General features: G+C 45.6%; 1 protein-coding gene across 1 annotated transcript in view; it reads right to left on the reverse strand.

Moving 5' to 3' along the window:
* The window catches only part of PLXNA4 (plexin A4), a 458,133-nt gene that overhangs the window by 117,041 nt on the left and 318,616 nt on the right, over nucleotides 1-22,476 (reverse strand). Inside the window, exon 6 of the mRNA XM_042792117.1 lies at nucleotides 524-647. Coding sequence (XP_042648051.1) covers nucleotides 524-647 — 124 coding nt within the window. The remainder of the gene's footprint in view (nucleotides 1-523; nucleotides 648-22,476) is intronic.

Raw genomic sequence — 22,476 nt, forward strand, 5'->3', positions numbered from 1 at the left:
CTCAATACTTAGTGCTAGATCTGGAGCAGGATGGATTTCTTGGTGGCTTAAGGAGGCATTTCCACCCAAGACAATGGGAATTTGGAGCTTATTGAAATAACTCATGGTTTCCCTTACTTGTCCTTCTTCTAGTAGGTAATTTCTGACCACAATAGTGTCCCTAAAATCTGTGTCCAGCCATAAACAAATAGCTCTCCCAGGGAAGCAAGCAGCTATACTGGGAACACACAACATTTTCAGGGCATAGAGTCCCTTCAGACCTGCCCTCAGCTTCTCACATCAAGCAGGGAAGCCTCTTTCCAAACTTCTAGACAAGGAGTAGCCAAGGCTAAAATGTCCTCCCATGACAAATCTTTCTCTGTGCCAGGAAAGTGGATGAGAAAATCAATGGAATCTGGAGAAACTCTTGCACCAAGCTGCCAGTCCTTCCCACTCATGCTGAATCCAGGTTGCACATACCTGGGTCTGCCAGAGTGCATGGGCAAATTAAACCTGAGGGGGGGCAAAGATTAACATTCCTCACCAATACGTTGTACTGGGAGACGGAGATGTTGTTGGGATGCACGGTAAGCCGGACGCACTGCTTCATCTCTGAGGCGAATCTCCGAGGCTCGCTGGAGCGCTCACACCGCTCTTTCCTCGTGCACCTGAGCAAACAGGAATAGAGAGGGACAGAGTTAACGCAAAGTCAGTCTGGGAGGATGAGGATAACCCTGGGACATGGGAGGAGCAATCATTTTGGATGGAAAGTCAACACTGTATCCTCTGGCACTGCACTAGCCAGAAAACCACACTCATGCCCTGGAGCACTCTGATTCCAGTGCTGGAAGTTGTGGGATCAATCAGCAGGCTGGTGAGTTGCAAGAACACCATGAAAGGAGGAAGGGTGATAAGTGAAAGCCCCGTCCTTTGGGTAGAATGCACAGCTGTAAAGTTGTTCTGTCTCTCTACCCATGTGGAAGGCACAGTGTAACCTTCCCTTGGACAAACCCACAGCCCTAAAAATTGTCCTGTCTAAGAGCAGTGGGTCATCTTAGGCAGGGATGTCCCTTCAGAGTAGCTGTGCATAGCCCACGTTCTTTGGCCTTGAAGAGAAGACTGCAAATCTGCGATATTTCTGGGCTGCTGGTATGTGTCTGCTGGGAAGGGGGAAAGGGCAGCTCTCCAATCCATTGTTCAGCAGCTTCTAAGTAGTCTCTCACAGATTAAGGGGATTTTGGCATCTGGCTTGAAAGTACCTTACTAGCGGTGCCCAGGGTTGAATCTTAAAAATTCCAGTGTTCCCAATTAGTGACAGTTCAGTGAAAGTGGTGGGTGCATGGCACCTGGGCTGCACAAGCCCACAAAGCTTACACCACACACTAATTGTTGTCTGTGCTTTCAGCACTGTCACTGTCTGTCGTCTTATCTGTCCGGTGTAAACACAAGCCAGTAATTTGAATTGGTAGCAGTGCGTCCTGTTTCAATCCAGTTTTGCATTTGCTTAGCATAAAACACATCTGTATTTTACCCCACATGTGCTGCCAAGGCTATTGCTTCAAGGAAGATGTCTGCCTAGAAATCCACAGAGTTAATACAAAGGACATCTTCAACTGCATGCCAATTACCTTTTGCCATTAAGCTAATGTTATGGACTTGCACAGGGTGTCTTCAATGGATTTTGTTATTAGCAGTGCTATTACCCCCCATTAAAATCAGCTATAAAGACTAAGTGCAGATGTTAAATTATTCACCCACTCCCAGACTTCAGAGTCATAGTTGTGAGAGCACATGGGGGCTGCTGGAGGGTCAGCTCCAAGATCACCCCTCAATGTCCTTGCTCCCTGGAGCAGAGATCGCCCCTATATGCATGAGGACTTGCAGATGGGGATCGATGGCAACACATGCAAAAGCAACCCAATATATGGCTGAGCCTGAATGTTACAAAGCTTGGAGGCTGGCTGAAAACATTCGGGCTTGGTTTGTGTCTAGTGGATGATGCTAGATAAAATGAACACCCCAATTTCAAACTCAAATTGCTTCATTTTTCTGGCAGAGGAAAGTTTTGTATTTCCAGTGGCAGGAATCATAAAGGCAGATCTCTGCCATTCTCAGCACACTCTCAGTTTGCTTTGCAGATTCAAGAGAGCAAGAGCAGCATTGCAGCTCCCACTCTCTGTTCCCTAGGAGCCTTCATCCCCTTAAGTCTCCTTTAGCGCTGCCCAATGCTGGATCAGGAATTTTAAACGTGAAGTCTCTAGACGGTTGGACGGATAGCCGATTAACTACTCCCAAAACTGTAAGTCCCCTATCGTGGAATGAAAGCCATGGCAAAATGCTGACCTGAGATTTCTGTAAGCACTTTTATAAAACAAATAGACGCAGCAATCCCATCAAGGCTCTGCAGGGCATGGGAACTCCTCTCCTGAGAATAGTTTGGAAGGAAACCCTTTTGGGCTCTGTGTCAAAACACAAGTGCCCAAATTCTTCAAGATCTCCTGCTACCTCCCATTTATTTCCTCCAGCTGCAGCACAACAGAAATGTCTGGATTTTCTAAAATTAAACAGGCATATGCCCAGGCTCAGTTTAAGTGCAATAGCACAGTGGGTTGCAAACTCATGCAGCACATTTGCACAGGACAACACATGGGTATAGGTTAAGCCTCTGGGAATGTGGTTTGTGTTCCCAGTCCCACTACTGAGCAGGAATATAAAAATCAGCATCTTATCTTGCTGTTTATTATTCATACACATTTAAGACATGTAACTCTTCAGACCGAAAACTCACTCTATATTAGACCAATATGCCTCGCAGCCTTGATTTCTGTTGTAAAGTGTGTTGCCATCCAATAATGAAATGATTAAATACCAAACTAAGCCTGGTTTTAATATAATGTTAAGGTTACAGTGTCAGGCTGTCAGGAATTAGGTACTGCCAGATTGCAAGTACCTTCTGCACACTTAAATCTGCTCCCTGCACTCACACACTGCAAACCAGACTTTAATTACAGGATCACACGTTATTATGCCTTTTTTCATGGGTGACCTCGATTCTGCCACTTCCTAACTTTTGACTTTGACTGTCTGACTTTTTCAATGCAGTTTCTCAACACAAAGGAGGGAAAAAAACCCAAAGCACCCAAATGTGCCTGGTGTTTGAGTATGATGATGGAGGGGAGCTCTGCCAAGCTGAACCAAACTGAGCTGTGCTCTGGGTCACTGGCAGGGTTCTGTCTCTTGAGTCAACATCACAGACCCCTTCCTTGAGCTAGCAGCATAATTCATCCCAGGTAGGTCATCCCAGCTGCTGCATAAATCAAGACTAAAGGCACGGAGCTGCCTGCCAGTAGGTTTTGCAGGTTTGTCCATACAGAAAGGAGTGATGTGGGCTCTTCTCCAGAGCCTTTTGCCCATGATTTCCCCCATCTCTTCTTCTTTGACCACCTTATCTATTCCAAGCTGGAGCATGTGGAGCATCCTGTGGGTTTACACACCACGCTCTCCCAAGTGTCTACCCAGCACCTGCAGCTGGGGTTCTTCAGAGGCAAAATGTGGTGCATTTTCAGGGGAGCAAAAAAAGGTACATACCTGTCATAAAGAAACCTCCTCCCTGCCAAAAATGTTCTGCCCTCCCCCAAGAGCAGGGGGAAACAACAGAGAAAATTGTTTCAGTATGTGCAGAGCAAAGTGTTGCCCTCCAGCATCAGTCTCTGCAATCCCTGAACGATATTGGCTGAAATGCAGAAACAAATGTGGCAAAGCACCCAGCCACTGAAGGCAGCTGCCCAGAGGGGACATTGAAGCCCAAAAAGTAAGTTCAGTGAATTGTAAATAAAGGCAAATGGAACTGTTAATAAATAAGCACTTCCAGACACAACTGCCTGCCTTAGAATAGTGGTCACCTGGAAGGCAGCTGCCTGCACAAGGCAGCAGGACTGTGAAAGGGATAATGAAATATCCCAATCCCAACTAATAATTTCTGTTGTCTCTGTTGAGAGTCAGCATGTACTTTGGGCCCTGGAAGATTGCTGTGACTCTGCTGCGCTTTCATCTGGTGTGTCTATTATGGCTTATGTAGAAAAAATACCTTGTACTGCCAATAACTGTTTTGCTTTAGTAAAATATCAGTAACTCTAACATGCTGGGTCTGTCAATATGCTGAGATCACTTTCCACTGCCATATAACCTAATTCAGTGCTATTCACGCTATAATTAGCTGGTGTGTAACTCCCACCCAGTGGCATCACATTACACTTAAGACACCTAAAAGAGCATATTCCACTCCTGAATTTATTTGCATAAGATTATGGTGTAGACATGGCACTTCTCTGTACGTCTTAATAACACCTGCTATTTCATTTTCAGCTGCATCTTTAACAACTGCAAGTGTCCTGCTTCTGTCCAAAGCATTAGTACAAACACTAAGAAACTGGTCCTACCGCTGAACCATGAGGAATGTTATTTCCTCCTCATCTCCCATTAAGAATAAGTACCGTTAACGCTAACCCTCTGTTCACCATCCACTAACCAATTATTTTCATAATGTTAAATTAATACTTTGTGCTTCTATAGCATCTCTCATCTGAGGATCTCAAAGGGCTTTGCCTGGAGCTAATTAAACTTCACGATATCTCTGTAAGGTTGAAACATTATCACTCAGAGACAGGAAAGTGAGGCATAGACGCATCCATATCAGAGAGCAGAGCAAAGCCCAGGTCTCCTGAGCATGAGGTGAAGGCCCTAGTTTGGGAGCCAAGAGATCATGATTAAATCCCAAGTCTACCATCTGGGACCTAAAGCAACCTGCTGGGGCCACATTCTGCAAACACCAGCTGCAGAGGGGGTAAGATGCTATTCCACTTCTGCAATGAGATGCTAAGGGCTCTTGTGCCTTGCTAGGGCTTGATCAAACCAAGCCCAGACTCACTCCACCACCTTTAGAGTTTTTCCTTAAATGTCCAAGGTTAGGAGTGTTAATCTGAAGCCCAGAAATCTTTGGAGAGGCTGAGAACAGACCCAAGAGCTCCATGCACCTGGATAGACCAGGTACAAGAAGGGTCAATGGGGGGTACCCCTCCACCTGCAAGTTCTTTGTTTTCCTTATGCACAGTATGGAAAATAGATCATGTTACTGCAGCGTTGTCAGCCTGGCAGAAGACATCTGTACCATGTGCATGGTTTCACCTGCCTTTTCCTCTTAGTGAAAGCACATCTCCACTATCCTGATGTAGGAAAAAAAGCACAAAAACAACTCCCTACATGCACACAAAACCCCCAAACCAAGAAACATTACCTTTATTTTTCATCCTGGACTCTTTTTCGATGTATCTTTGTTTTCTCCATGCCCAACATAGTGAGGTCCTGACCCTTGCTGCACCCTCACCATACAGTCCTGCAGATCCCCATCCCCATCCTATCAGTTTGCCCTGAAAAGTGACTGTCATAATTCTCTGGAGCATTGCAACTCCCCTTCTTCCCACCTTGGGGTTTTGTATTTGCCATCCAGACCTCATGGGATCTAGAGTAGTGGTGATAAAGTAGCTGTGATCACAGCATTTGCAGGGGATGGAGCTTAGTTCGGGAGGCTGAAGGTAGAAGGACTATTTTTTTCTGACCATGTAGAGGCTAGGGATGGGGAGAAAATGAGGGGAAAGATGTTGTTTGCAGAAGGAAGGGAGGAGAGGAGCTGTGATGCCAAGAAGAAAGTGATAAATGAGGCCATCCCTCACGAGAGCAGTGGGATGGGGCAAGTGCCTCCAAGGGGGATATTTATCTGTCCCTCCCACTTCTTGTCCACCTCTCCATCCCATCACTGCCCTGAGTTTGCTTTGGGCAACTCTTGATTTCTTAGCAGAGGGAAATGAGAGGAAGGTGCTGGTGTGCTCCGCCCTCCCGAGCAGGGTGCTCAGATGTTGGCAGAGCTGCAGATGCTCTTAGGACCTGAGCCAGAGCATCCCTACAGCTCCGTAGTTCCTTTTTCTTGCACTAGGATGGAGACACATGTTGCATAGAGAGCTCTACAGACCAAGATCTCTAGCTTTTTCTCTAGCCTTTCATTAGGGATAAACTACTCCACACTCTCCTGAGCTGTACCAAAATAAATGTATTTAAAAGACAAGGTGGCCCTTGTTCCTGGCCTTTCTACTGGTAATTATTTCCTAAGACATGCAAAACCCTGAGAAGATCATGAAGTGAATTGTTTTTATCATTTGGGCTTGCAGGGACCTAGGTGCTCAGCTGTTCCACAGACCCATTTCGGTGGCTTGGGACCACACGGCTTCCAAGAGCTGTGGGAAGTTGTTCTGCTAATTCACACCATTAGCCAGATTCGGTGGCCTCTGATGGAGACCAAACTAACTGATAGCCTGAGTGGACCAAATAGACAGAGACAATTAGTTGTGGGAGGAGAAAGTTTCTGTAAATATTTTTTTTTTTTTTTTTTTTTTTTTTATGGGGAGGTGGAAATGATGCAGTCAGAAAAACAGCATGTTTTCTAGACCTGACCGAGTCTTTCTTGTTTATATCCATAGCTGTTGAAAAGAAAAAAAAAAAATTTTGATTCTCTGGGTAGGTTTTTTTTTCCTTCATTTTCCCACAAGCAGACTGAAATATCCAACTTTTCTAATACAAGACAAACAAAAAAAAAATGTCAGTTTTCTGGCAATGGAAAAGGTCTTATCTGCAATTTTGTCAATTAAAAACAATTTTCAAGACAAAAGAGTGGTGATTGGATCTGATCAGAAATTGTTACTCAGAACAGAGGGGTGTGTTTTTTACAAATGGCAATTAGCACATTATACAATTCTTTTATTCAGGAAAAAAAAAAAAAAAATCTTACCATTAAAAAACATTAATTCCCAGAAATAAAAGCCAAACAAACTAATCCTTTTTGGAGAAGCCTCACCATTTGATACAGAGCAGTTTTCATTTGACTGCTTTTGCATAGCAAGACTCAATCTGGCCAGTGAGGTGGGCTTGTAGGGAAGAAAAGGGACATGAAGCATCTGCATTTGATGCCAAAGGAGGGGGGGGAGCAGTGTGAGAGACATCTCAATGGTTTGGGTCAACTCAGCAAACCGGAATTATGCCCTTCCACCACCTCCAAACAGGTGATTTGTGGACATTGCTGTTTTGTAAAAGGTTTTGACATTTCAGCTTTCCTTTCTGATTCCAAACGGTGACATTTCCCACAGGGGACAAATTCACTCACCCTTTGAAAGAATAATCACAACCACCCTTTCCTTACACCTTTGGTCTTGTACCGTACCATCATTTATGTCCCAGATAAAGCTGGAGCAAGCTACAGAACCTGAGAGGTGTCAGGGAGACTTCTGGTATCATCACATCACTTGGGTTTTCCTCTGTCTATGCAAAGCCAGGCAGCTTCTGGCAGAGGGGGTCATATTCCCCAAATGAGCACGGGCTGATGTCCTACCAGTGTCCCCAGATCACCTTCCCAGCATCACCCAAGAGCCCCAGTCCCTGATTTGCCCTAAGTCCTTGCTCAGAGACTGGAGGGAACATCTACTCCAAGACCAGCCAAGTAGGTGGGCGATGCCTTTTACAAGGTTGTCAGCAGAGGGAGCTCAGTGGTAGCCAAGTGCAAACCCTCCTAATGGTATTTTCAGCGAGGGCTGGGGACAGGAGTAGGGGAAAGGGACTGCAGGACACAGGGATGCCTGGATCTGAGAGGATCTGGAGATTCAAGCTATGTGTCTGTGACGGTCTGAATCAGGCTCATTAGTCTGTTCCCTCTTTCAGGATGAGATGCAATATGAGAGCTTCATTTTCTATTGGGGAAAAATTTTTGACTTCCCAGTTGAAAAGAAGGATGAGACAGGAACAGAGCAATTAAAGGAATCTGGGGATGTAAGAAGAGGTTTGTTTCAGGCAGAGTCTGACCAACGTGTCTCCTGAGATGGCTTTATCACAAGGGGAGAGCAAGGCTGGGGAAGGAGGGAGCAGCTGAAATTTGCCTTTCCCTCTCCTGGAGCCAAAGCTATTTTCTGACTGGAGTCAGGAAAAGGAAGGAGATTCAGTCCCACTCGCATGTAAAGTTTAAGGTCAGTTTTAGCAGTGTTTTGACATTTCCAGGTTCCCCTGGGGTCCTAAGAATAGCAATGCCATAAATGTTGAGATGTAGACATAATTGACCTTAAACTTTATGTGGTGAAGTGGCAAATAGCCATCCCTCCCTGACTACTCTTTCTGGCCTTCAGGTTGCCCTCCATCCCTGCCAGAGAATAGCTGAAATTTAGCTCTCCCTGGCATCCAGAAGTTAAATTTTATCCACTGCCTGGGATACACCATTCAAGACAGAAAGGCAGGATATGCTACAGAGACAGAAGGACAAACCTGAGTTAAGATCATGCACAGGATCATTCATGGGAAACCTGTCAAGGCAGTGAGAGGAGGAGAAGCTTTCCCAGAAAATTCATATGCATTTGTAGAAGGAGTCGGACCCTTGTTTTCATCTTTGGCTCTAAACATGATCTGGCTTGCCTCCCCGAAAAACCTGCTCTTTGATCATCAAAGATGAGCTTGGACAAAAAGGGGGAAAAGGCCATTGGGTTGGCCTGGGGAAGTCAAAGCAGTGGTTTTTTTTTTTTTTTAACTGGTGGTATTTGGGGACCCATAGGTCTGTGAATTCTTTCAAAGACATGTGGAAAAGGTAACTCAAGAAAGCTGAAATTCATACTTTGGAGCTTTGAATCTCCCCAGGACAATTTTTCAGTGACCATGAAGCACAAAAAGTTTCAGACCAAAGGTCGCTCCCACCCCTGCTCTTTTCAATGTCCTAGTGGGGACAGCCTTGGGGTGAAAGACCCAAAGTCCCCTCTGTCCTTGGGTTTAAATACAGGGAGGGAAACGCCACCCTGCCAAAGCTACCTTTTCCCCTCATGCCTCCTGCCCGCCGCCACCGTCCCTGTCATTTCGCCAAACAGAGTGAGGATGCTAATTGCTCTGCCTGCTAATCTATTCTAATGCATGGTAATAGAAGCCGAGTTTCTGCCCTGATAACTCTCCCGGTTTATGCTGCAGAACGGCAATCCCACCGCCCGCCCGTTATCTCTGTCCCCAGGTGGGCTCCTCCCTCTATCACAGCAATTGAATAAGCCCACCCCCGGAGGCCCGCGGGGTGTGGGTGCAAGGGATTTACTCCTCAATCTCCTGCCCTGCAAAGCCAGGCACTCCATCAACAGCATCCCTCCCCCCTGCTTTGAGGGATTTTCATGCCCCTTCTCCTTCGCCTCAAACCCCCTCCACAAGTTTCCAGAGTTGCATATTGTCTTGTCCTGCTAATCTTGCCGGGGGGGGGAGGGCCTGGGTTGGTCCATCAAAGACAACCTGCTCCTCAGCCCCAGCCTGTGAACAAAGGTTCAGTGGTGGCCCAAGGACCACACCAGCTCATGCACCCCTGGGGTGCAGCCACGGACAAGCGATTTGTGTGTACACATGATTTGTGTGTACACATGCATGTGCCTTTGTAGGTAGATCCCTGATGAGCATTTTGATGGCTCATTCAAGCCTGAGATGAACAGGAGCATTTCACATGCAAATCCCTGGAAACTTGGAGCCTTTGTCCAATGAAGAATTGGAAATTGTTTGCTGGTACAGGGGGAGACAAATGTGGAAATGAGGGAGGGGGTCTGCAGAAGGTGATGTTGAAATGCACTGCTCAGCTGGTATTGCTCAGCTTTACAGAAAGTCCTCCATGGCAGCCACAGTGCTCAGAGAGACCTCCAAAAGACCCTGTGAGCTCTGCAGCATCAGTCACCAGCAGGGATTGAACAACTTTGTGGTGGGGACTTGGCTTCAGGTGGGCACCAGCCTCAGGCTGCAGGTGATGGTGGCCTTTCAGCCTGGACAACTTTACTTTCACTGTCTTCAGTTTCCAGTAAGACCCATGCCATGACGCCAGGCTGCCCTGATGAACCCTGGCATTTGTTGATTCCCACCTAACACTGCAAACTCACTCAAAGCAGTGACTAGCAATAACCATGCTGGAAATGCTCAGGTCTCTGGAAGAAACCTATTCCCTGCTGTAGAAGCAGTCTGAAAAAAGCCAAGAGGCGTGTTTGACATCTGGGAGGATGAGTATCACCTGCCTTCATCCACTGACCCTTTACAACCTCTTGCAAGGGTCAAAGACATAAGGAAATAACATCTCTGAAGTAGCATAAATGTCCCTTAAATCACATCCCTCTGACTCCTTTTGTTGCTGAACTAACCGGGCACAACACAAGCCTGGAAGCTAAAGGCAGGAAGAGAATCTCAGAGCACAAAATCACAAGCAGCAGGCAGAACTCAAGCCAAAGGCACGCATGTGAACTGCAGACAGTCCAGGGCACTGAGGTGGTCCACAAGAAAGGAATCACAGGAGGTTGCCTGGAACCATGTTTTGCCATCTGCCCATAAAAGACTGGGCTTCAAATGAAGATGGAAAAACCCCTGAAGATTCAGCTGAAGGCTACCTGAGTAATACAAGCTTCTGTCTCTGAGGAGGCAGTAAAATAACTTTCCTAGCACTGAATTCACTTACAGTCATTTTAAAGAAAATTAAAAAAGAAGAAAGCGAGAGAAAGGGAACAAGGTTGCTAGATAAGGCAAGTAATTAATGAACAAAATTACTTTTCCCAGAGAGCATCCTATCATGGCGCTTCCTATTCATGCTAATAATATTTGTGAGTGTCTTCCCCAGAACCTGGGTAGATAACACCTACGCTCTCCCATGCTCCTACATGTTCTCCTCTGCAAGGGCTGATGTGTATAATTTGTTCAAAGAGGCTGAAGTTCTTTGTTCATGGCCTGATTTGGATGCCGCAGAACATCATCCTTTAATTCTCTGTGGGAGCTTCTCTCGAGTAACTCCAGAGAAATGTATTTGATCTTTTCTCTATCATAGTGGCCCAAATGCCAAATATCTGTTGGTGAAGATGATGGGAGGTGCCTAGACCTTCAGAAAGTAGAATTTGGAATGTGCTGCTCAGAAATGGGGGCTAATCCAAATCAGTGGTCCTGAGGCTTCCTCATGAATCACTACCAAGACTGCAGTGAGACCTACGAAGTCCTACGAAACAGGTGGGAGGGTTTGGTGCCACTTTAGTCTCACCCCTTAAAGGACAAGCAGGACAGGAAAACTGCAAACAAGGAGCACAGAATCTGTGTTCAAGGAGGTTTGCAGGGAGGGTTGGAGAGCCATAGGAAGTACGATGTAAGGGGTTCCCCACTTAGACAGTTACTGAATCTCTGCCAGACTCATCCAGCATGTAATTTAATTGCTATTTTGCTGTTTGCATCTGCTGTCCTGACTTGGGGAAGCATGGTAAGAAGAGAAAATATTTCCATGGAATAGACTGATTGGGCTTGAACACCATTTATCAAAATCACCCACCTCTAGAAATCTCTTGTCCCAAGCAGTTTTACGGAGAAATGTACAGGGCAGAGGGAACCCACAGAGTTTCTCAAACCAGTCTTTCCCTCCCCACTGCTGCTTTTGACCTTCATCAATATCTCCTTTTCACACCACTCTTCAGCTCCTTCCCTTTCCTCCTCCTCCTGTCCTCATGCATCCATCCATCTGCCCATGTCCCCCGGCAGCAGAGCCAACAGACAGTGACGTGTGCTGTAGCTCCAATATTTGCTGCTGGCAGAGACAATTCTTTCCTCTGGGTCCCTACTTTCCCCATGTTCTGCAGCAGTAAAATTACAAAACTGGAAAACCATGGGACAGCACAAAGACAAATACATCAAGTCCACATTACCATGCAGAACTGGAAAGGGAGGTCTCTTCCTGCCCCATGGTTCCAGTTGAAGAGGAGAGGCACTCTGTGCAGAGAGTTAAGCCTCACTGGGGAAAAATAAGCCAAGGAACCTCTTAGCCCAGACTTGGTTTTCTCTATGGGATGTGATATCACTGTGATGGGATTTGCTGCCTGAATAAGACAGGTACCCATGCAGTTTCACCAACACTGCCCAGACTGTGTCTGAAGCTCCAAATCATCCATCTCTAAGGCATTTGTCACTTTGGAGGTAGGAAAAAGCATGGACTAGGCTGGATGCACAGCCTGCAACAGGTGAACTGTCTCACAGGTTGTAAGTAAAGGATAAAATGTGCTTACGTGGTAGTTTTCAGCTCTCACATGACTTTCAGGCTTTTGGTCAGATCCAGCTACCTAAGTCAGGATTTCACCCTAACTCTGACACAAATAACAATCAAACCTCTACTCAAAGTATGCTTCATCCTGACTTTCACAGCTCAGCTCCTTCACTCTGTGAACTAAGAAAGGGAATTTGGGAGTCAGAGGAACAAGAGGAAAAATAGAGCAGGAAACATTTTAATGTTAGTTCATTGCCCTTCTTTGAACAAGCCTGCTCCAACCAAAAAGTCAGAGAACAAGCTCAGTTCCCCCCTTCCTAAGCCCCTTCTTTCTGTTAAACACTGAAGGATAAACGAGGCAGCCTCAGCTTCCTCTACAGTGGTTGTCTACATATCAAAAAGAACAAGCTGGCTCTTCAGCGAGATTTGAAGTTGAGCAAGGGTCCACCCAGAAGCAACCCACAAGAAACAAAAAGACCAGGACGTCAAACCACCCTAGAAATGATCCCTGCTTCATCCCTCTGCTGCCAAAAGGAGTTCCTCAGGTATTATTCTCCTAAAACACAAGGAGCTCCTAATTGGGTCTGGCATACCCCACTGATCCTGCCCCTCTCACCGTGAGGCACAGGAAAACACTCCCTGACCCAAGACTTTGCTAGGGATCTCAACTAATATTCCAGCTGCAAGGAAAGGGCTGTCGGCATATGATGTATGAATTTCCCCTCACCCATGCATGGCTGGAAGGAGTGGGTTAAACACTGAAAAATTCCTCTGGTGCTGTGAATGACCTCCGGCAGGATGGGTTGTCAGATGCACTGCAATAGAGCCATTTATTATACATTCCAGGTGTCCATCTCCTACACATATTTTCCTAGTTCCCTTTAAAAGCGCATAGTTTCTGGAGAAAACTTGCATGGTGCTCCTCTCTGGGCAATTCTCAGACTACTGAGTGAGCAGGATAGCCGGGTTGAACTGGTGGATGTGATGGGAGTCACTATGGGAAGATGTTATTTCTTCTGGCTGTGACAGTACACAGTAATGCTACAACACTATGACATGACAGTGTGGATCCAGTGTGAGTAGGTGGTGGGAAAGGGTTGGGGATCCTGAAGTAAGTGGGAATTCAAGTGCAGTTTTGTTATGTTGTCTCTCACATACAATCCACCCATATGAGACATCTCCCAGCATGATAATCTGTGATAGACAAGAGTCCAACTATGTCCTCAAAGAGCAAGAGAACTCTGCTAGGCTTGAAGTCCTTCAGGATCAATCCTATAATGTCCAATCCAGACTTCTGGATTCAAACCATCCATCTGCTTGGTGACAGAACTCAGGTTTTAATTTACTCCTGGAAGGGAGACAATAGTCTGGCACTGCACACTGAGGGAAAGACCAGGCTGCAGAAATAGAGCCCATGGTGCATTTGTGCTCTCAGGTGGGTTATAAAATAGGGGGAGAATTCTTTCAGTCAGCCTGGTTGGAGCTAGAGTGAGATTGATGCTCTGCATGTAGGGAGATGGTGGCATAGAAAGGTCTAGGTTATGTGCTTATGTTGTGAAGGTAAAGGGCAGATTCGGCAATAAGCTGAAGTGCATTAAGCCCCACTTAAACGATTCTGCTCCAACCTGCACAACTTGCTGAGGGAAAGCAGAAGTCGGGACATCAGCTGGTGGGACAGGCTGTAACATGCTCATCCTCACTCATCCCTGACCCTCTGAGACAGCAAAAACCTTCAGCACTCAGACACAGGGTAGATCCGGGATCTCCTGGTGCAGAGAGCTGACAAGCTCAGGATGCCTCTGATGGTGCGAATGTCTCAGCATCAGAGGAGGTTTGGACCAGCATTTATCTCATATTGCTGATGCATCCTCGGGACTGTGGGTAGATTGGCAGAGCCAGGAGACAAAGGGTGCTTGGTGCAGGCTCTAACCCACCCCTTCCCCTGCCGCAACTGTTTCTGCAGCCCCGGGTGTTAAGAGTCATTTGAATCCAGTGCAGCGCATGAGGTGAAGGTGTTATTATTCAAGCCACTGGTTCCAATGAGATTATCCAGTCTAATGGAGCAGCTTGCATGGACCTCCTCTAAGCCTGAATTTTTACTGTCAGAGAATCCCCAGTCAAGTGGAAAATTAGAAGGAGCAGGGAAGAGGGGGTTGTGGAGGGGAAAAGGGAGGGGATGATTAAGTTCTCTAGAAATTAATTCATAACTAGAGAAATGGAAATAATAACTCCCCAAGCCGATGGACAATCCCCAGCAAACACATTTCAATTTGGAAGCCAGCTTTACTGCCATTGCATCATTTGCTTTCTGGCTTATGCTGCTTCATTGATTTAATTTTCCACCCAAGGTGTTGACTTTGTCCTTGGATTGTGGCTCCTGCTTTCTCCCTGACAAGACTCGAGCAGTTCAGAGCCCTCTCGCTACCCCTGGCCACCCAACCTGCAGCGCCCAGTGTTGGGCAGGTCCAGTGGAGACTTGGAAGTGAGGGTAGAGCTGGAGTAATGCACTGAAGAAGAGACAGAATGAAAAGGAAAAAAGGAAGGAAAGGAAGGAAAGAGAAGGACCGACTTCACTTTTTAGTCCTCTTTATCTCTTTTTTTTTTTTTTTTTTTTTTTTTTTTTTTTTTCACAGAAATGGATCTTAGTTCTCAACAAGTTTAGAAGCTCTTGTGAAAAGCACACATTCATGCTTGCTGGAGTTCACAGCCAACACCAGCCTATTTCACCCTGACAGCAAAACATGCTTGTGTCTTCAGTATATTGTGATCCAACACATTGTCCAAGGGTAAGACAGGAGTTGGTGAAAGCCCGTAGACTGTCAAAGCTGCAACAAGCAGTTTGTTAAGTGAAGCGTCTTCCAAACACAGTTGGATATTCAGTTCAGAAGCAGCAGGGCTCACCTCCATGGCATTATTTAATAGCAGTGCTACATATAGCAGCTTTTTCCCCACTTGTGAGAGATATCACAGTACAGGCTCATAAATGGTGTCTCATGGCTTGAATTTCAACAAGCCATTTCCTCAATCATCAGAAGACAAACCTGTTGCCCAAAAACTGTGTGGACCTGGGAAATGGCAAAATAACAATGCAGAGCTTTTGGCCCCAAGACGCCAGGACCATGGGTTCAACTGAATACCAGTTAATGAACAAAGAGTTTGGGACATGCAGGCTGATTGGCAGCAGGGGCACAGTGGGTCACCAGCAGTGAGGGGTTCCTGAGCACAGAGCTCTGCTCAGCTGCTTGGCAGGGTTTGCACACACAGCTGCCCCAAAATGGCCTTGAAATGGGGGTGGAGAGAGTTAACAATTGTTTACCCGATTCCTCAGTGCAGCTGGGTAAAATGTTACCGCTTCCCAGAGGCACAAAATATAATTTTGCCTTAAAGGTTAATAGTATTCTACTCACTGAGGAAAGAAACGAATGCTTGAAAAGCTCTTTCATTAGGAACCCAGCCTGCTGCACTTCAGATGGTACACAGGGCTCTGACCACCAAGGGGAGCTGGCCTCTCCCAGCCAAAACCTGCTCGCCCTCTCCTCCCGCCTGCACAGCCAGAATCAGCAGCTCTGTTTGCAAGAAGGATCTCTTTCCAGGGATTCAGAAGTTCCTAGCACTGAATTTAAATTAAAGGCAATACCCATGACCTTGGGCAAGACTGAGTGCCTTACTCATGAAATGCCAGTGATATTTCCCTGTGCTTTGCGGGGGATTTATAATCCTCAGTAACAATAAATGCACCAAAACAGAGGAGAAAATGCCCAATCCTTGTGGCAGGAAGAAAGCTGAGAGACCTCAGCAACTAGTGGCTGCCCAGGAGGAGCTGCCATGATCCAGCCCACTCCTCGCAGAGTCCTTGACCTTCCCCAGGCACACCCTCAGTAACATCTGGGGGTACAGTGCCCTCCTCTTGCAGAGCAGAGGATGCACCCACAGCTGCCAGGCAGCTGATGACTGGGGAGATGTTCTGATGAGGAAGCTGTGGCCTTTACGTGCTTTAAGCCTCTCCCAGAAAGAGAGGATGCTGGAAAACAAGGCTGCTCCCTAGTTTATGTGTAAATTTGCCAGGTGCCATAATCCACTTGTTTTCTGCAACCACAGTGGTTTTAGCTAGGCTGTAGGCTGCCTGACCAGGGAGTTTCTGATCAAACAGACACTGTCTAGGTCCTTCTGGGATGTGAGGGGCATCTCACAGTGCCTTGCTGTTGTCTGTGAAGCCTATTTCAGGATGGGTTGTTCTGGTCCCTGGCTGAATCAGATGGTGTTTGCTCACATTCAGTGCTCCCAGGCTGCCTCTGCATGGGAACTGGGGCCAACACTCGGATGGTGAGGAATGATAGGCTCTTGGTGGGTCTCTCTTCAAATTTTCTTCCAAACACAGACTGGCAGGTCAGCTGTGGGGACATCAGACTAACCTGAACGGATTTGAGATTGTGTTTAATTGTCAATTTGTGAGTCTGCAGCAGACATAAGGCTCAGAGGCCTTCTGCTTCAGTCTTGTTCCTGGTCTCTGCTGCACTCTGCCTCCCAAAGACCTGGCCTGGGCTTAGCATCAGTCATGAACGAGGCTGATGGTTGCCTTTTGCCCAGTTGTCAGCGATGTACATAAATACAGAATAGTCACTGAGACAAATATAAAATACAGGGCTCTTCTCTAAGCTCCGTGTCTTATAGACTGATGCAGGATTCAGTGCCAGCATGGAGTCTCCTGAGCCTCCCAGCCGATCCATCACCTCCCCCAGCAGCTCAGGAGAGGATGTGAGCCACAAAAGGCAGCAGAAAGCTAATCTGTTTGCTATATAAAACAGCCAATAATATGCAGGACATTTCCTATTAACCACCACACATCCAGACAATTACTCTGATTGATTCCAATCAGGTTTTACACCGCGCTTTATCCATCAGCACAAAGCTTCACTGCCTGTTAATATCATGGGGCAAACCATTCTTAATGGAGGCTGCCAAACAGTATAGCGTCAGCATTAGCAGTCACAAGAATTGATGAAGTAAATGCAGCATTAGGATGGCTCGGGTTTTGCAATCTCTGTATGGAAAGCGCAATAAAAAATCTATTAGAGCATCCACACAACAGCAAGCTCACCAATAACTCTCCCTGTGCTCTGAATAAATTTCTAATCTGATGGAAAAGACTGAAGAGATACCTTGAGATATATGTCTTCTACAACCAGGATTATTACGTGTGCATGATACTAATGGGATGGATGGATGGATGGATGGATGGATGGATGGATGGATGGATGGATGGATGGATGGATGGATGGATGGATGGATGGATGGATGGATGGATGGATGGATGGATGGATGGATGGATGGATGGATGGATGGATGGATGGATGGATGGATGGACAGATGGACAGACAGACAGAAGTTCTGGTTCATTCTCTGCCTGTCTTTTAGCTGGGTCTGGGAACTTTCCCTGCCTCTCAACTCGAGCAGAAAGGCTGTCATCTTTGTGGTTGTTCTTTTCAACATGTTTGCAGTAGGCACAGTGATCAAAAAAGGAGTATGTTGACTGTAAGAAGCAGATGTCTACATGAAATTTAGAGTCATTAAACAAATATTACTTTCTGAAGATGGGGATGAAATTTATTTTTGCCTCTGTCCCCTGCTCTGATGGAAAAATGTCACTGTGCAGCAGAGAATAAGGGTGCATTAGGAGGATGCTGTGAGGCAGAAGCAGCAAGAACAACTGAACTAGGAACAGTCATAAAGTGGCTGCGGCCCCAGATACATCATGGGTGCGTGAAGGAAAAGGAGATCAGGATGGAGAAGAAATCATCCACATAGCTCCTGTTTGTGTCAAAGCGTGTGGATATGGGTTTACAAGGCACTTGGATATAGTTAATGTGTGAGGTATGTGTATATACGCACACATAATGTATACAAAGGTAACTAGCTATCTAGAGAGAAGAGAATAAACCCTGAACCCCCAGAACTGAAACAAGCCTCCAGAGAAGAAGGTGAGAAAGGAAAAGTCCCCATGGGGGACTCTTCAGGGTGGGAGCAACTGGGACCTTCCTCCAGAGGGAGGAGATGGCCGAGATGTTCCAACCACCACTGCTGAAGACACTAGAGTCCTTCCAACCCCAGCAGACACAGTCACTAGCTCTCCCTGTGAAACCAGCAAATTAGTGACACAATACGTCCAGCCCAAAAGTTTTGGCTGTAAAATGGCAGCTCCAACATGAGCACCTCTTACTTATTCAACCAGAAAATCTGAAATTGCAAAATATGACCCAAATCACTTTCTCTGTTCTGTGTATGTTTTTCAAGCATCTTCTAAAGGCTGTTTTCCAGTCCTCTCTTACATGCCTTATTGATGTGTTTCTGCCTCTTCTATTAGGAAGAGTACTCCACAAACAAATTAATCTCCAGGTCAGGGATTTCCCTGATAGCAGTTTCAGGTGACAGGTTATTGCCAGTTCACTTCCAATGAGCCACACTGCAGAATCCCCGTCTCACACTGATCCTCCCTCCAAAAGACTGTTAATTGCTTTACCTGCAGTAGGTGGATTTAGCTAGTTTGGCCATAATGATGACATGGTCCTGCATATACAGACTGCTATTAAATAGAACTTTATTCAGATTCATGGGCAAATGTCTAGAAGCTGGGGAGTTGTTCTTGATCATCACATGTATGAATGGATGTCAGTATGGATCAAAATCTTGCTAGCTCTATATCTTCTTGTATTTTCAATTCACCAGAACTACAAATTACCAGCACTACTGTAAACTAGACCTCGATTGCTAGTGGATGCTTGTGATCACATTTAGACACTGTCTTCCCCCAACATCAACTTTCTGATTACTTTATTCCCCAACTTGATCAGTTTTCCCCGTATTTTTCTTTCTTTCCCAGTAGGAAAAAACCCCACACTTCTATAAGTGCTATCAATAGCATGCATGAGAAATACTTTTGACCAAAGTCCTGGGTTATTGTATCAGATGTCGAGAAGAAAAAGGAATGGCAAACAGCCCAGAGCACTGATCAGAAAACCTGGTTCAGCTTATTAACTTGAACACCTGGCATTGGCTGTCTTGTGCAGCAAGTTCCATAATATGGATTCCAAATAATTAGAGGAAGGTCATGGGCAGGTACAGACCTTCTGCCTTCACTGAAGGAGCCAGCTCAGGCACACCGGGTGGGGGATGCTGACCTCAGATATATGTGGAGGCCTCATTTCTTGTCAATGATTCAATATCTAATTAAAGTTTGTGCAGCACCCATGTAGTGATTTGTTGTTGTAACTCTAAAGAAGCATCGGTTGGACCAGCACTTTGTGAGAAAGCAAATCTCTATTCCTACTCCCTGGTCTACAAACAGCCCCTGAAATACAAATTTTACTTTTTGTGTTCTGTAGTAACCTTGAACTCTTCCTTCCAATTTCACAGGTGCACTGCTGTTCAAAGGAAAGAATTAGGGATTTCTGCCCATGGCCTTGCAAAGGAGGAAGTGGATGAATTTGGAAGATCAGCCAGACACAGGGAGCCCTAATTCCTTCCCTAGGCACAGATGCATATGCTGCAAATTCAGAGTAGAAATTAGTACATTATATGAGTGATAGTGCCAGTTTGCAACGACACATATATGGACCTGGTTGGAGGCAGGGGAGAGAAAGTCAGAGAGCTTCAAAAATATTTAAAAACCTCACTTCTTTGGAGCAATAATTGTGGTGCATCTTGAGAAACACACTCCAGGTAGGGAGTGTTTCTTGTAACATGGGATGAAAGTCTGTGCTACCAGTTACAGGGACTGTAGGGTGCTGGGTGATGCAGACAGTGCTTATTTCCATCCTGCTATGAGGTTGTTGGCGTTTTTTTCTGCCAGCTTTTTTTTTTTTTTTTCTGCCTTCATCCCTTCAGACACAGCTCAATCTCAGTTTGTGTTTACTTTATAGATTTCTTTCCTTACTTTCACACTCAAATCATTAGCAATTATCACATGCAAAGAAAGGGGATCCTCAGTACCATGAAGTCGATGTCTGGAGGTAGCTGTGAAAGAGGAGCCAGCAGCAACAGAAGCAGCAAGTCAGATCCCTCTGTGGCAAAGGAAACATCTTGTTAAAATAACTCTTTCTCTATTCTCAATCTGACCAGAATGGATATCCACCAACTCAACTAGTCTATCCATCCCAGAGCTCACAATGGGCCCAGATCTCAAGTGACAAAGTGAAATGCACTATCAAACATCCCTGTTCAGGTATTTCTCAAATCTAGGAGGAAATAAGTCTCAGATCCAGAAGGATCCATTCCCTGTATATTTCCAGAAGGATAGTTCCCTGAAGACTGTGTGTAGCTCAGGGATTTCTCCACCCTCCTATCTCTCACAACCTTGTCACAATGACTGGCAGGTGGGATTTTTGACCAGCTTGTGACTGTGACATTGACACACCTCACGCTAGAATCATTTAGGTGAGCGGATAAAGTTGTCATTCAAAATCCATCTGTAAAGCATCATCCATTAGACATCCAGAGAAAATCCATAAATCTAGCATATGTCCTCCCTGTATGCCTGGAGGAAGTAAAACTTTTGAGTCACTATTTTTCAGAATGTAGAACCTGAGATCTACAGGAGAAACATCACTTGCCCATCATGCGCCTGTGGCAGAGTTTTAAATGGAAAACAGGAATCCTGATGCCTGGTCCCCAGGGAAAAGATCACTTCATAATAGGCTTACCATGACAACACTGATACAAACTTCATCAACTGCAATCAAAGGCAAGAAAACAAAGGACGAGACAAAGGGAGACAGCAAAAATGACTGATTCGAGATGAGCTGAGCACACATTTTAATGGATATTTGGACTCCCCGCTGATGCTGCTGAAAGGCTTCTGCAATGATCTTGGCTTCCCCTTCATGCAGTTACTGAGCTAATCAAACACAATTCAGCCTGGCACTGGACTGCTGTCCAACAAAAGCCACATCTGGTGAGAGGGAGATGGAATTTCTGAGCAGGACCACGGGGTGGCTGAACGGAAGAGAAGACCCCGCTCCAAGCGGCATGGGGCAATTGCCAAACATTGTCTTGCTCAACACCATGCCAAAGAGCCAAATCAGCCAACCATGCCAACATCAGAGCCAGAGCCAACTGCAAGTCACACTGGGCAGGGTGAAGAGCAGTTCAGCAACTAGATGGCTGCAAAGGGCTTTCAGAAATCCTGGCTGGATGGGCATGGCAAAGATACTAAGATACTCTTCATCAGATGCACTGTGTCATGCTAGTAAGGCCGTGTTAGTAAGGCCACAGATCAGGGAAGAGATGTGCAAACTGATGCTTGAGAGGCCCTTGAAAAGGCAGAAACAGAAATGGCTGCAACAACTCAGCCAAGATATCCGTGTAGCCATTCATCCTGTCTCTGACTCCAGTAGCAGATACTTGGGTTGAAAAAAATAATAGAACAGAGGTTATAGAGTGAAATTTCTCCTAGTTTAAACTCCCAGTTTTCAGTAAACAATGACATGGGCCTGACCTGGAGCCTGTAGTGATGTCATTGTACTGAACAGCTCTCAACAGATCTTTCTTTCATTAATTTGTCTAATTGCTTTCCAGACAGTTGTATTTCTGGCCTTCATAATGTGCTTCACAATGTTGCACAGATGAATGATACATTATATGAAAATATCCTTTCTTCTGTTTGTTTTAATATTCCACTTGATAATCTCATATAAAGTTCCCTAGATCTTGTGTTATGAGAAATGGTGAGTAATCATCCCCTATTCACTTCTTCATTACACTCATGATTGTCTGGATGTATTATAGCCCTCTCAGTCATCTCTCTTTTAAGATGAAAATTGCCAAGTCATACAATCTCTCCTTGTATAAAGATCATTAGAAACCCGTGTTCCTGCTTCCCACACTTCCCACCACTTTCCTGGGTAGACTATATTCATTTTAACTCTCTGTGATCAAAAGTGCTCAGTGTGCGCAGCATGGGAGAGCACCACTGATCACCACGTAATGATACTCTCTGTTGTGCTCTCCATTCACTTCCAAAACTCGCCTCGCATTGTAGGTATTGTTCGAGGTTTGCAGAGAATTACCCAGGCTGACTTAACCACCTCTTTTGCTACAGCTGGCCACTGAACACCTCAAGGTACAGCCATCTGCTACCTCTGTTGGTTAACCTTGCAGGCATCAGCCCTAAACTACACTTGCCCTGACACTGAGTTTTGTATTTTCCTTCTGCAGCTCCTTGCAGACTTTTTTATTTTTTGAGAACCCTTAAAATCTCTCTATTACCAGTTACTTTTTCTGTTTCACTCTTCACTTATTTTTAGCTCATTTATAAACACACCAAAAACCCTCAGCAGAGATTCCCATGGGACCACCCTGGGTATTCCCTCCCTCCATCATAACCATTTATTTCTGATCTTTAT

Source organism: Tyto alba, unplaced genomic scaffold, assembly GCF_018691265.1.
Source record: "Tyto alba isolate M040663 unplaced genomic scaffold, T.alba_DEE_v4.0 Super-Scaffold_2, whole genome shotgun sequence".
In the NCBI taxonomy this organism is placed as follows: Eukaryota; Metazoa; Chordata; class Aves; order Strigiformes; family Tytonidae; genus Tyto; species Tyto alba.